We start from the raw sequence: 13,537 nt of genomic DNA, 5'->3' as shown, positions 1-13,537 counted from the left end.
TGTGGCAGGGGTGAGGCTGGGGAGAGGGACTGGAGTGCACGCGTGGCTTTGAAACCCTGGGACCAGGATGCGCGGGGGTGGAATTGAGGGTGCAGGAGAGGGTGCAGGAGAGGCGCTTTGCTTGTTAAATACAGACAGAACTGAAGGGGAAGCACTCCCAGGTCAGCCCAAGGCTGAGAGCCGCCACCAGACCCCAGGAGACCATGCTGAAGAGGCAGCGGCAGGGAGCCCCTCCAGGCAGGCTCAGCAGAGTTGGAGAAGCTTTTCGTTTTTCAAAAAATAAACTTATTTTCAGATTTTTTTAATTTACAGAAAAGTTGCAGAGATAGCACAGTGAGTGTCCTTTGGTGAACTTCTGGGACCTGATGAAGAGTGGGTTTGTGAGCTTACCGCCACACTGATGGCTGCGGGCAGGCCCCCTGTCTGGACCCATGGGTGGACCTCACGCAGCTCCTGCCTCTGGCCCTCGGTGAACCATGGCTGGGACCTCTGCAGCAGCTTCAGCTTCTCTCTGTCTTCCTTCAGGACTGAGTCCAGATCCCTTCAGGAGGATTGGAAATAAGAACGCTTCAGAATGGACCGGTCGGGTTTGTTTCAAAGAACATGCTCATTTCTACCTACTCTTCCAATGTTCGTGACAGTTTTAGATCATTTTGTTTAGTGCACATTTCCTTTTATTTAAGATAGATCCCTTCATTTATAGTAACAATCTCGTTAGCAGATGATCTGTGGTCGTTCTATTAAAATGGTGATCTGGGTCAGACTGAGAGGGAGCCAGTACGTGCAGGGGCAGCCTGGTCCTCTGGGCTGGGCGCTGCAGGGGCGTGGCCACCTGGGAGAGTCCTACACCTGGGCCACAGGCCGCATGACCTTCCCCTGCACCTGGCCAGTGCTGCCCTGGACTGCAGCTCTCAGAGATGGAACTGACGCCTGGCCCACCAGAGGTCAGCTCTCCTCACCATGGAACTGACCTTTCCCTCCCACCGTCCCTTACCCCAGCCTCCCCTACTCAGCGGTGCTCTCCAAGGACAGGGAGCACATCCAGGTCCAAGAGCAGCCTGACGTGGACTCGGTGCCTAAGCACAGACCCAGGTCACCACAGAGCAGCAGACGGCCTACCTTGACCCTTGGTTTCAACTCTCAGACAAGACACACATCTAGCCCACAGGCTGCCTGGGTAACAGGGCACAAATGTGTCATAAAAGTTGAGCATGGCACCAGGGGAGGCTACCCTTCCCCAGCGGGTACCTGGAGGGGAGCCCTGCTTCTCTCTGCTACCCTCGCGGGGTCCAGGACAGGGCCTGCTGACGGGTGTCAGCCGGTCCCCTGTAGGCATGGCCTGCTGTTTCTGTGAGTAGCGGGCCAGCCCTGCAAGCACAGGAGGCTCTGAGTGTTTACCGGGAAGGCAGCTGGTAGGTCATCATGGTGCTGTCGTCCGCGTCCGCCATCAACAGCCAGATGGGGTCCTGCAGGATGTACTTGATGAAGTGCTCACTCTGCCCCTTGCTCCTGTCCATTTCTGCTTTGTGACGATTCTCTGAAGAGTCAATGCTTCCAAAATATTTGCTGGTACGACTGGTGTCACTACTGCCTTTAAAAAAACATGATATGGGGAGTCGAAACCTTGAAGCATGGGCCATGTCAGTGCTGGAGAGCCGGGCTGGCGGAGCTGGGCGGGGGGCTGTGCTGGTGGGGCGCGCGGCTGTCCAGGTGGTGACTGACCTGGACGATGGAATGAGGGCCCTGCTAGCCCCGTGGAGGGCCGCTTGCCTGGGGAGGCTCTGTTAACCATGGACATCCAGAGACAGGCAGTGTCCTGTGGGGGAGGAGCTGGCCCACAGTGCCCTCAGCCAGCGCACGTGGGCAGAGGTGACGGTGCACCTCTCTACAAGCCAAGGGCCAAGGAACGCTCACTCAGGGGAGAAGGGGCTCCAGTCCTGGGGACAGTGTGGGCCACCAAGTCATCATGGTTCCAGTCATTTGAATGATCCTGCTCTGTACAGGTTTGTAGCTGAGAAGAGTAAACTGCTACCAAGGGAGACGGAGGTGGCCCAGCAGGTACCTGGTGGGGGTGAGGCCTACAGAGGAAACGGAAGCAAGCAGGCAAGGTATGGCATTCCGACTGGCCCGGGCCTGCTGCGTCACCAGGCTGGGAGAGGGTGGTAGGCAGGCAGTGCACACGTCTACACTAGTGGACCCCTGGGGGTCTGTGGGCCTCTGGGGGCAGGCAGGGTGATTCTGGCCCTGAGCCTACGATTCTGGTAGAGGCCCTCCTGTGTGAGTCCTCCAGGTGTGCCACACACCCATGCGTCCACACACACCCACGCGTCCACACACACCCACGTGTCCACACACACTTACATGTCCACACACACCCACGCGTCCACACACACTTACATGTCCACACATACCCACGTGTCCACACACACTGTGTCCACACACACCCACGTGTCCACACACACCCACGCGTCCACACACACCCACGCGTCCACACACACCAATGCATCCATACACACCCACCTGTCCACACACACCCACGTGTCCACACACACTGTGTCCACACACACCCACGTGTCCACACGCGCCCACCTGCCCACACGCACCCACGCCCCCAGGGGAAGCATACCAGCCCCACTTTGGGACGCGCTGCAGCCTGGCGAGCTGGAGCCCAGAGAACCCGAGGTGGCAGAGGCCCCACTCCCAGACAGGGCTGACCCCGTGGCAGAGCAGAGGTCCTCACTCAGCAGCAAGTTGAGCAGCTCGCTGGACACAGACAGGGCGTCACTCTCCTGTGCATCTGAGGGCTCTTCTCGCTTTAGGGACAAGGGGAAGACAGCGTTGTTCATGGGGCTCGGCCACACACAGAGCACAGTGAGGCTGGGGGGAGTGGGCTGGGCTGGAGGGGCACTGCGGGGGCTCGGACACGAGCCAGCCTCCACCAGCCACATGGGCAGACGGTCCTTCTACTGGGGCTACAGGAGAACTGGGCTGTGCTCCATGACAGCCACTGAATCGGACGTGACTTCAGGAGTCACACAAGACCACAGGCGGCAGACATGGAGCGAGGGTCCCCCAGGCCCACCACCCGCGTGGTGAGGCTCTACACTTGAGAGCACTGTCCGCGAGAGCACCCGGCCCTGGGCCTTGAAACCCAGAAGGCAGGCCAGCACCCCGCAGCACAGTCAGGAGGCAGAAGACACCCTGAAGGACCCACTGCTCTGTAGAGCCCTGTGCCCCTGCCACAGCAGGGGACCCCAAGAGAGCTCCCTCCCCTGAGCACAGCAAATGAACTGTGGCGGTCATTTCTACAATCCTGGAGGTGGAAACCGGTGGCACTGGCTTCAGGGTGGGAAGGCGTGGGTCCCCTTCCTCCTCCTCCACCACTGTCCCTCAGGGGGTGGCAGAGGTGTCGTGTTTAAACTGATTGGGCGTCATCTTAGGAAACTCACTGAGAAATCTGAGGCCACAGACACTCTTCACGAGTCACATGCGGCTATTTGGACTCTGTATTCACCACAGACAGTCTGTCACCCTTCCCTCAGATTCCAAGACACTGAAAAGCTCCGAGTCGGCTACTCGACAGGACGGAGCCTCTGGGAAGTGCTGACTCCAGCTTGGTGGGACCCTCCCGCGCTCACGGCCACCAAAGCTGAGACCCGGGGGCACTGGCCTGCCTTGCTGTGCTGTCTGCAGCCTGCCTGGAGAAGGGCATCGGGGAGGCCTTACTGTGGGGGGCGCCTTTGCCTGCTGGTCCCGAGGAGCGCCAGGTGTGCAGTCGGGCCTGGCAGCTGCTGTTCCAGGGTTGCCCCAGGTCGCTGTGGCCCCAGCGCTGCCCTCGGGTGGCTCCTCCATCTGCAGCAGGTTGAGCTGCAAGGGCGAGCTGCCTCGGGACTGGAAGAGCGGCGGGGAGGCCCTGCCTGCGGCCACTGTGGCTGACGGGGGGGTGGCTGGGCGAGTGCAGGGCCGCCTGGGGAGTGGGGTCTGCTGGGGGACCTCGGGCTGGGAGCCAGGAGTCACTCCAGAGGGAAGCCGGGGGTGGCCGGGGAAGAAGGCCTGGGGCAGGTTTGGGGCCACTGGTGGGAAGGGATAGGTGGGGAGCATGAGGGCCATGACGGGGGCCACAGGGGCGCTGAAGGGCAGGGGCTGGACTGCCAACTCGTGCCGGGGATCCACAGGCAGGGCGGGCACTGCAAAGCTGGTGTGGGGAGCTGCAGGCGGTGACACCATGGTGCCCGGCGCTGGGAACATGGGCAGGGGATACGTGGGCACCGCAGGGGGGAAGGCCAGAGCAGGGCAGCTGGACTGGGTCGTGTCTGAGGGTGACCAGGCCGTGGCGCTCAGGCTGGCCAGTGGGCGGCGGTGGGGCTCCAGCCCTCCAGGCCCTGCGCTCTGGGAGGGTCCCCGAGGCCTGGCCCTTCTGGACTTGAGTTTTCTGTTCTTTCCTGTTTTTTTCCAAGATGAGTCTATCCCAGAAGTACTTCTTAGTCCAGGAGCAGCTACAATAACAAAAGCAACCAGAGGTAAGTATTAGAAGTGTGTGGCTCCCGTGGTTCAACCCTGACACCTGAGGGTTCAGACATCTGCGTCCCAGCCCTGTGCTCCCGAATGCCAGCCCTGGGTCCACCATAGGGTGTCCCTGGCCCTGGGTAAAGAGAAAACCAAGGCAAAATGTTAGATTTTTCATACGACTAAAGTCATTTGAAGGACCACCCTGAGTTGCACGACCACCCTCCTTCTCTTCTTCTGATATTACCAGGCCCTTTCTATGAAAAGTGGTATGAAAAACTTCTATTTCTCAAAATAAATAAATAAAAAGTTGGCAAGCCTCTGCTGTTCCCAGTATTTGGGGGAAAAAAAATACACTGGTTTGTGAAAGTGGAAGGCAGAACCGCTGACCTCATCCACCGTATCTCTAACTTTATGAGCTTTTCCCCGTTATTCCTAAAAAGGAGAGGTCTCCTGCTTCACCTGTCAACACCTGTGCCAAAGCCAGAAGATCGGAGGGAGGTGGCTATGGTTTGGCTCCTGGGAGTCCCCAAAGGCCAACAACTGGGAGGTGGGAGAACTTGTAGGAATGAGGAGGACGTGAGGCCACTGGCCTGTGCCCTGTGCCTGAGGTCCCTGCCCTTGGCCTGGGACCTCAGCCGCTCCTCTTCCTCTCGGCTTCCCCTAAGCCCTCTGGCCATGATATGCCGGTCCACTGCAGGCCCACAGCACAGGGACAAGCGATCGTGGACTGAACCCTCTGAACCCTCAGGTAACTGTCCCAGTGACAGAAAGCTGGATGACAGTCCCATGTGCCCTGGGAACCACACTCCTCCTCTGCCACGGCAGGCGCTGCTGGCACAAGGCCCTCTTCAAGAGGATGAGGGCTCAGTGGGCTCCAGTGCCCTCCTGGCCGTGGGGGAGGTTGTCCCAGGAATCTGTTTCCCCTCCCACTTCATGCCAGCAACGTGGGGCTCTGGCAGACAGCGTGTGGGGACACCTCCTGTCAGCTGGGCCCAGGGGTTCCACACCTTTGTTTGAAGCCAGCCCAAGCAAATTGCTTTTGCAATTCAGACTCCATGTGGTCTACTGGAGGTCTGTTCCCTTGGGGGGAAGAGTGGCTAAAGCATTGGGCTCCTCGGATAGCACATCCAGGCCTGTGCAAAACGCTCCGGGCAGCTGTGTAAGCTGTGCACTGCACAAACTGCTAGGGAAAGGGGACAAGTGGGAGCTGGAATTCTGGATAAGCTGGGCTCATAGGGTAGATCTGTTCAGGATCAGGGAGGGCAATCCTGAGTGTGGAGATGAAGGTGAGAAGGAAGAGTGAAAAACCATCCCTGGTTGAGGAGTGGCTCATGGTGGAGCACGTGCTCGGTTACCCGGGCAAGGAAGGCCTGGGTACGGCGCAGCAGCAGCAGCCGGCTCCGTTCCACAGGGGCTGGCCCGCACTGCGCCGCTGCTCGCGGCGCTATTTCCTTGGGAACGCGGCCAGTCCTTGAGATCTGACCTGCAGGCTGTGAAGCCCCCGCAGCTGCTCTCTCCCGACCCTTCCTGGGACACACTGCGTTCTGAAGCCAGCACTGAGCTCCACTACCAAGAGTCAAGGCCACAAGCCCACGCCTAGTGGGGCGCCCGCACTTACTGCTCTCACTCGAGGGCCCCCCAGATCTTTCTCGTGAGTAGTAATGGCAGTGAGCCGGGAGCACCCCGAGTCTCCTGGCTCCGCGGAACTTCTGCAGGAAGCTCTGCTCCTCTCTCTGCGTGTGCGCGGCCAGCACTTCCTTGGTGAGGCCCAGGTTCTGCAGGGGCCCCTTCTCCTGGCCAAGGCTGTGGGGCAGGCAGTCCAGGGACTCAGGTCCACTCGCTGCGTCCTCCACCATCTCTGAAATAGGACAGCCCTCTGGTCTGCACGAGCCCCCCGACTCCGTCCCCCATCACCCCAGCGATGCACAGGTCATTGGCGAGTGGCTACTTCCCGACGCCCATGGCACAAGATGGAGTTCCCAGTGTCTTCCTTTAGCCCGCTGGGAGGGTCACCGTGAAGGGCACAGAGCAGCGCCAGGGGCGCCCGCGCCAGGTGGCTCAGGAGTCAGAGCCTCTTCCCATGGACCCTGGGGAACCTCAGGCCTCGCCTTATGTTGAGGACGCTCTACAGCTGTCCCTAGCCTTTATTACTTATTTTTATTGTTTTAAAAATATATATTTTTGTAGTCGTGGATGTACCTTTATTTATTCATGATCAAACGTGGGGCTGAGGTCAAACCCAGAGGCTCACACGTGCCAGGCGGGCGCCCTGCCTCTGAGCCTAGCCCCAGCCCCAGCCCTGGTCCTCAGCCTTTAGACACAGGAGGCGGCCGAGGTGCTGCGCCTTCCACGCAGGGGCAGGGAGGACGGGCGGGCGGCACTGACTGCCCTGAAAGGAACACTTAGGGACAGAATCTCTCAGATCCTCATTGTCCCTCTCACTGCTGCTACATCACAGGTCCTGCCCTGAAGTGGGGAGGGCGAGGAGGGCGCGGCAGAGGCGGGCGTCCAGGGGGTGAGAAGGCGGGCTCGTTCCAGTGCTGCCTCAGCACCCAGGAGGGGTACTCCTCTCCCTGTCCACAGCCAACCAGAGCAGAGGGCTGCCACCACGGGCTAACGCGGCAGGGTCGGAGTGGCTGTGGGCTAGACCTGGGGGCCACACCCCACTTGTGCACTGTGCACAACAGGATTTCCTGGAACCCTCACTGGGCTGAGGCAGGGTCTTCTGATAAGCTGAGCTAGACTTGAGGTGGACATCAAGGGCCTCCCTATTTTTAAGATCAGACTGCTTGGCATGTCCTCAAAGAACCCACAGACGCACCTGACTCAGGCTGCGGCTTTTTGTCCCCAACGTGGACGATGGTGCTGCTGTAGCTGCACTGACTGGTGAGGGACACCACGCTCTCAGCCTTGCCAGGCAGTGCCAGCGAGCTCAGGCGGGCACTGACTTCCCTGCGGCTGCTCACCTTGGCGGGTGACGCTGCCCCTGCAGAGACAATGGAAGGAATAGGCTCAGGCTACGCGGGACTTTGTGGACTGCGTGTCAGCCACACACGTGTGTGCCACAGACGGCTGGCCCTGGTGCCTTTGCTCAGTGCCCTTCACAGGAGAAAGGTGAGAAGAGGGAGTTCCACAGCAGGATGGCTTCATGCGTTAATCCCAGTCCTCTGCAGGTGTACTGCTGCTAGGTGGCTGTGGGGCCTGGGTCAGAGGCGCAGGCTGCAGCCCGTGGCCCTCTGGGGGTCTGTGGGGAGGGGCTCCTGAATCTGAGCAGCAATGGCAAGCAGTCCCCACCCTGTGTGTCGTGAACAATGGGACACCCCGTGGGACCCTGCTGGTGATCATCAGCAGCACCATGGCACCCAGCAGTCTGGGCGGAGTCCACTTCGGGGTGACAAACCAGGAGCGACACAGCCCTCTGCAGGGGGCTCCTGGGCTGTCTCCGGGCCTCTGACAGCACTGATGGGTCCTGTTCTCAAAGCCCAGCATCCCAAGACCTGGGTCACCTTGAACTTTAGCTTTTGCACAAAGGTTGCTGACTTTCTAGCCACTTTGATAATTTTGAAGATAGCCCTGGCTTCACACCATATCCACGAAACCACTCCCAATAAGTGAGGAGGAAAGACGGGCGCTGCAGGGCTTCAGGTGCATGGGGTTCAGCACGGAGGGCTCAGGTGCTCACACAACACACGGCTCTGAACAGACGGGGTACCTCCTGCGTGCAGCGCAGGGCTGGCTGTGGCCTTTGGTGACGGGATGTTGGCTGGGGACTCACACTTCCTCTTCAGGGTGGCAGCCTCGCTGCAGCTCTCCAGGTACCTGGGTGATGGCCAGAGGGTCCATGTGGGCGGGCAGCACGGCCACCAGGAGGCCAGGGTGGACGTCAGTCAGGAGGGCCTGTGTACCTGATGACGCTGTCCAGGCAGCTGATCTGCTGGTAGGAGCAGGTGGGCTGTTCCTTGCAAGCCAGCTCCTCGGGGACACTAGCCCTGGGCATGCAGGCTCCCCGGCTGTCCTCTCCTGTGGCAGGAGCAGCTTGCACCTGAGCTGGAGGACTAGTCTGCATTTCTGAAAAATTGACAAAATTGTTCTTTCATCTGACATTTTCCCCCCAAAGATACTTTATGCTTATAAAGCATTTTAATTCTTCCCAAAGATAGGCCAACGACTCCATACGTCTCACAGACGTGGGAACCCCGTGATGGCTTGACGTCCAGCAGCCAGTAGGTGCACATCCCAGGGCGCTGCAGAGGGGCTCAGAGGCACCATCGCCTGCATGAGGGCCAGGCTTGAGCGGGATTCAGGCACTGGGCCCTGGCTGTCCCTGCGGCCCAGTAGCAGGACAGGCAGTTCTTACTTGGACTGCTGACTTTGGGGACCAGTGAGACCCCAGGTGCCTTTAGCTTCTCCGGAGCAGGACAGTGTTTTCAAGTGACCATAATGGCCTCTTGCCTCTCATACTGTGGTTCTGTTTGGCTCTCAGCACAGACATGACATCTGCTCCCTTGGAGCCTCGTGCCAACATCCTAGCATGGGTTCCTCTGCGGACAGGTCTGGTTTTGAGAATCGTGGCAGCTGGGCGGATTCTCTAGGGCAGTGGTGTGTGGTGTGAGGGCTGAGTGTGAGCATGTGGCTGCAGGACCACCCTGCAGGCAAGGAGGCAAGCCATGCCACCATGGACAGGCACAGCCCCCAGCAGGGCCTGGGCAGCAGAAACACGCCCTGCGTCCCACCCGACAGGCCTGCTGGGACACCAGTGTCTGTCCTGGGTGATGGAGGTGGCTACAGGGGCCTTGCTCTCCCTGCAGGGGTACAGCACACACCAAGATGCAGCAAGAGCCCTTTGCTCTGCCATAGCTCAGTGCTACTAAGGAAAGAGAGAGTTGTCCTCTTTGCTTTTACCTGTAACAGATTTTTTCTTTTGTTCTCCAGATTCATGAGAAAAATGAGTTTTGGTTTTGGTCTTGTTGTTACCATTTTTACAAATTTCCTTGAGAAAAACAAAACACACATGTTATTCATTCTAGGAGACCTCCTGCAGTCTGTCCCCACAGTGGGGCCAGAGAGCAGCTCTAACAGTCCCATGACCCAGGGTGGGCTGGGTAAGTTCTGAAGGAGGGGTCTGAGAGGCAGAGCCTGAGGGGGCTTATGTGTCAGCCCTCAAGGAAGGGGAGAAAGTGCCCTGGCCCGTGAGGTCCTCCCAGCCTCCAGGGAGGCCTTCACCGCTATCCTGCTGCCCTAATGAAGTGCACCGGGAAGACCTGGCCATGTGCCCTGGCTGCTTCTACTCCAAGGAGACTGTCAGCTGACCCCTAGGGCAGACAGAGCTGCGGAGGAGCGGCGGGGGCCATGAAGGCCCCACTGGCCACCAGGGCCGTCTCCCATGCGCCGACCTCCTACATGTGTCCGCGGGTGTATCTGCTCAGGGAGAAGGACAGAGAGGGACATACGGCTCTCCTCTGGCGAGATTCCTCGTGGCCGTTGCTGTCGCTGGAGGAGGTCTGGCTCATGAGATGTTCGTGGGACCCATTGCTGCCCAGGCTCCCGTAGCCACTGGAGCCGCTGTGGGGGACCGGCTGGGGGGACAGCAAATAGCACTTTGGACACAGTGGAGTGATGCAGCAAAGCTGGGGGGTGGGTGAACTCATGCAGTGTGCACTGGTCCCCCCATACCCTGTTTCACAGAGAGGGCACCTGACCCAGGCCCCTGGGGAGGAGAAGGAAGTGCTACGGCCTGACCCTGAGGTCAGGCTTCAGAGGTCTCCTAGCCTCCACCCGCAGCATCCATCACCAGATGTTCTGTCACCAAGGAGACACCACTGAGAAGGATGTGTTCAAAGTGTTCACTGACAGGCAGCTATGGCCACCGACAGTTCTACCAAAGGTTCTCCCAACCACTAGTAGGGGATCGAACTCAGACTGAGCCACATCCCCAGCTCCTTTGATTTTTTATTTTGAGACAGAGTCTTGCTAATTTGCTGAGTTGACCAGGCTGGCCTTAAACTTAGGATCTTGCAGCCTCAGCCCTGCCCAGAAGCTGGGACTGCGGCATGGGCCACCAAGCCCAGCCTATCACGAGGTTTCAAAAGTAAACATTAATGAAATTATAGTTCGGCTCTGTGACCTGTAACTGAGGATCAGAAACGTACTCAGTGATTGGGTGGACTGTAGTTTCACTGATTTTTCTGGAGGGTGATGTCCCCAAGTCCCTCAGTGCTACTGTCCAGCACTCTGGGTTGAAACAAGCCCACACTGTGGGAGGTCATGTGTGGACTGTGTGGCCCTGGGAGGACTGAGGAGTCTGCACACGGTGTCTTTCAGTGGCTCACTCGGGCTCCTGGCTTGCATATGGTACCAAATGCAAGGCCAGGAAAAGCCATGGATTTGGGGGGACAAAGACATGTCCAAACTGGCTCCTTGGGGACATTCAGAAGGTGACAGATAGAGCCACTTGAGCAGAAGTGCTGGGACCAGGGCAGGGCAGCATGGGTGCATGCTGGAGGGGTGGACTCCAGGGCAGGGCGCCTCTCAGACCTGGGTGGAGAGGGCTGCACCCACCTGCAGCAGCAGCCGGTGGATCTGCTCCGCGAGCTCCTGAACGCTGGGCTGCAGGGCCTTCTCCTCGGCACACGGGGGCGCAGCAAACACGTCCTCATTCAGAGGGCCCCTGTGTGGTTTTCATCATCTCTCAGATGGGCCCACTCAAAGGCCTTCCAGACGGTGAGTACACAAGGTCCACGCTCAGCCTCCTCCCCTAGACCCTCAGGCTCCCCCAGGCTGCTCCCCGCTCTACCTGAATGAGGTCCCTCCCACCTGGGCCAAGTCTCCCCTTCCCTGGCCTGAGTTAGTGGCAAGAGGTGGTTTGGTCCTGCTTATACCATCTGAGGTGGGAAGTGCCCCAGACCCAGTGTGAAGCCCCGGGAGCACTCACACCCTGACTCTGTGCCTCCCAATGATGAAGGAGATCTTCCTGCTCCAGGGGTTGATGAAGCTTGACCAGCTGGTGTCCAGTGTGACGTACTCCCCGTTCCGGGCGCGGAAGCGCATGGGAGAATAGTCAAAAGGCTGCCCACCGGACTGCAGGACTACGGCAGGGAGGAGCAATGGTGAGCACCGCAGAGACCAGCCGCCCGCCCGCAGGTGTGCTGGCCTGGGCTCCAGGCACACTGGCAGGTGGCAGACATCTCAAGCCACTGCAGTTGCTCTGAATTACAGCCAGAGGGTCATGTCCTGCAGAGTTGCTTCATCTCTGCTAAGAGTGTCACTGGTCTGTGAGGGGTGGGGGTGGTGGGGACACTCCCCTGAACTGGTCTCCCCCAACTCCCCTCAGATATTGAAGCCAACAGTAAAAATGAGACATCAGAGACTCAGGCCACAGGCAAGGGACGGCTGACCCCACAGGAAGCCTGCTCTGATTCTGCCCAGGCGATACCAGGCCTGGGCGGGAAGGCAGCGCATCTGCCACCAGCTCCGCATCATCAGCTCTGACCTGTCCGAGCTGCTCTGGTCTCAGGGCCAAGGCCCAATCTGCACTAGCTTTTGCCACAGCTTTTGCCACAGCCCGAGTGACGTACATTACGACAGGACCTACTCTTCTTGTGGATGGCAAGCATCAGGGGCCTGTCGCTGGGGTGGAGCTGCAGGAGCACCGGTGTCTCCATCAGGTCCTGAGGTAGGTAGCCCAGGAGGGGGACCGCCCTGCAAGGCAAACAGACACGGCGGTCAGTGGGGCTGTCTTGGAGTGCTGCAGTGGCTGGCCACCTCAGCAGCTGTTCCCCGCATGGGGAAGGGGGCAGACTGAACTCTCCAAAGACTGAAATCTGGGAGCTGAGCCAATGGCACCAGCTAGTCTTTCAGTTCAGGAGCAAGAGAGGATTCCAGTGCCTCAGGTTTGTGATCTGTCTCCTGAAAAAAATAAATCATGCTGCTTTTGTTTTTATTTTCCTAAGATCTTTTCTTTTATTATGTGATTCATTAGTTTGGACAGAGGTGTCCTGCGTGGATGTCTGCTAACGAGTTCGCCCAGGAACCCCTTCCCGAGCCACCCTTCCCAGCCCAGGGCTCCCCTCTGGCTTCTCCAGCTGCTGGGTCTAGTCACTGACTGTGGCTCCCCTGGCAGCTGCAAGGACTGCCTGGGGCCTGTGCTCCCTCTGGAACTGCCGCTCTGCTCTCTGGGTGCATGTTCGTTTGAGTGGGTCCCATCCCTGGGGTGGGGGTCAGAACTGCTGCACCTGTGCTTCTGTTTGCAGCAGCTGCCTGCAATCTGGGCTGCCACGGCCCCCTCCCGCCTCCCAGCAGCTCTCCTTGCCCACGGGGAAGGGCAGCCTGCCTTGGGTCTCGAGAGCAAAGCCTCGTGCTGGGCTCCTGTGGCCTGGCGTCACCCTGCGACTCTCCTCCTCATCTGGACAGTCCCCAGGCCTAGCGTTTTTCTGGGCAGAACGTTCGGCATGCTCCTGGCGCCCTCCCAGGTCAAGGCCTGGCCAGAGGAGCAGAGACAGGAAGAGGAGAGGGAGAGGTGGGGCAGCAGGAAGGACCCTGGCCCTCTGACTGACCAGGAACTCTGCAGGGCCTGCCCCAAATGCCAAGCACGTCTGCCTGCTCAGGGGTGGGTCAGCGCTCACGCCTTGGAGGAAGAGGCCTCCTGGGGCTGCTTCACACCTGCTGGTCCAGGTCTCACCCTCTGAGATCCTGGCTTGGCAGGGCAGAGTGGTGCCCAGGAATCCACAGAGTTTTTTCCATCTTTCTTTCTTTTCCTTTATTCGTGATGGTGGGGATTGAACTCAGGGCCTCACGAGTGCTCTACCATCAAGTCACAACCCAGACCAGGAAGCTGCAGGGTGAGGCTTCCCTGGGTGATGCTGTCACAGGTGGCCTGCAGGACACACCTGAGCAACCTGGGCTGGAGGGGCCCCCTGGCCGCCCCGGGCAGGACTTCCGGGAGGAGCAGGGTCCTGGTGTGCAGTCCAGGTAGAGACAGCGAGGAGAGCCTGGTCCTATTTGGCACCTGGGTGGTGACCGGTCTGTTCCT

The 13,537-nt window shown here is 59.3% G+C and overlaps 1 protein-coding gene across 3 annotated transcripts in view; it reads right to left on the bottom strand.

Moving 5' to 3' along the window:
* Positions 1 to 13,537, bottom strand: part of Per2 (period circadian regulator 2) — a 40,647-nt gene that overhangs the window by 3,421 nt on the left and 23,689 nt on the right. For all 3 annotated transcript variants that reach the window (XM_058583299.1, XM_046456925.2, XM_058583300.1), the window contains exons 9-21: positions 12,101 to 12,207; positions 11,441 to 11,594; positions 11,068 to 11,176; positions 9,960 to 10,085; positions 9,412 to 9,499; positions 8,415 to 8,577; positions 8,222 to 8,328; positions 7,331 to 7,495; positions 6,128 to 6,367; positions 3,727 to 4,496; positions 2,627 to 2,813; positions 1,399 to 1,591; positions 391 to 541 (exon numbers count right to left, since the gene is read on the bottom strand). In XM_058583299.1, the coding sequence (XP_058439282.1) occupies positions 391 to 541; positions 1,399 to 1,591; positions 2,627 to 2,813; positions 3,727 to 4,496; positions 6,128 to 6,367; positions 7,331 to 7,495; positions 8,222 to 8,328; positions 8,415 to 8,577; positions 9,412 to 9,499; positions 9,960 to 10,085; positions 11,068 to 11,176; positions 11,441 to 11,594; positions 12,101 to 12,207 (2,560 nt within the window). The remainder of the gene's footprint in view (positions 1 to 390; positions 542 to 1,398; positions 1,592 to 2,626; positions 2,814 to 3,726; positions 4,497 to 6,127; positions 6,368 to 7,330; positions 7,496 to 8,221; positions 8,329 to 8,414; positions 8,578 to 9,411; positions 9,500 to 9,959; positions 10,086 to 11,067; positions 11,177 to 11,440; positions 11,595 to 12,100; positions 12,208 to 13,537) is intronic.

This window comes from Marmota monax, unplaced genomic scaffold, assembly GCF_021218885.2.
Source record: "Marmota monax isolate L192 unplaced genomic scaffold, Marmota_monax_Labrador192_F-V1.1 WCK01_AAM20220418_F8-fsc00230, whole genome shotgun sequence".
Lineage (NCBI taxonomy): Eukaryota > Metazoa > Chordata > Mammalia > Rodentia > Sciuridae > Marmota > Marmota monax.
This window is presented reverse-complemented; position numbering and strand designations above follow the sequence as displayed.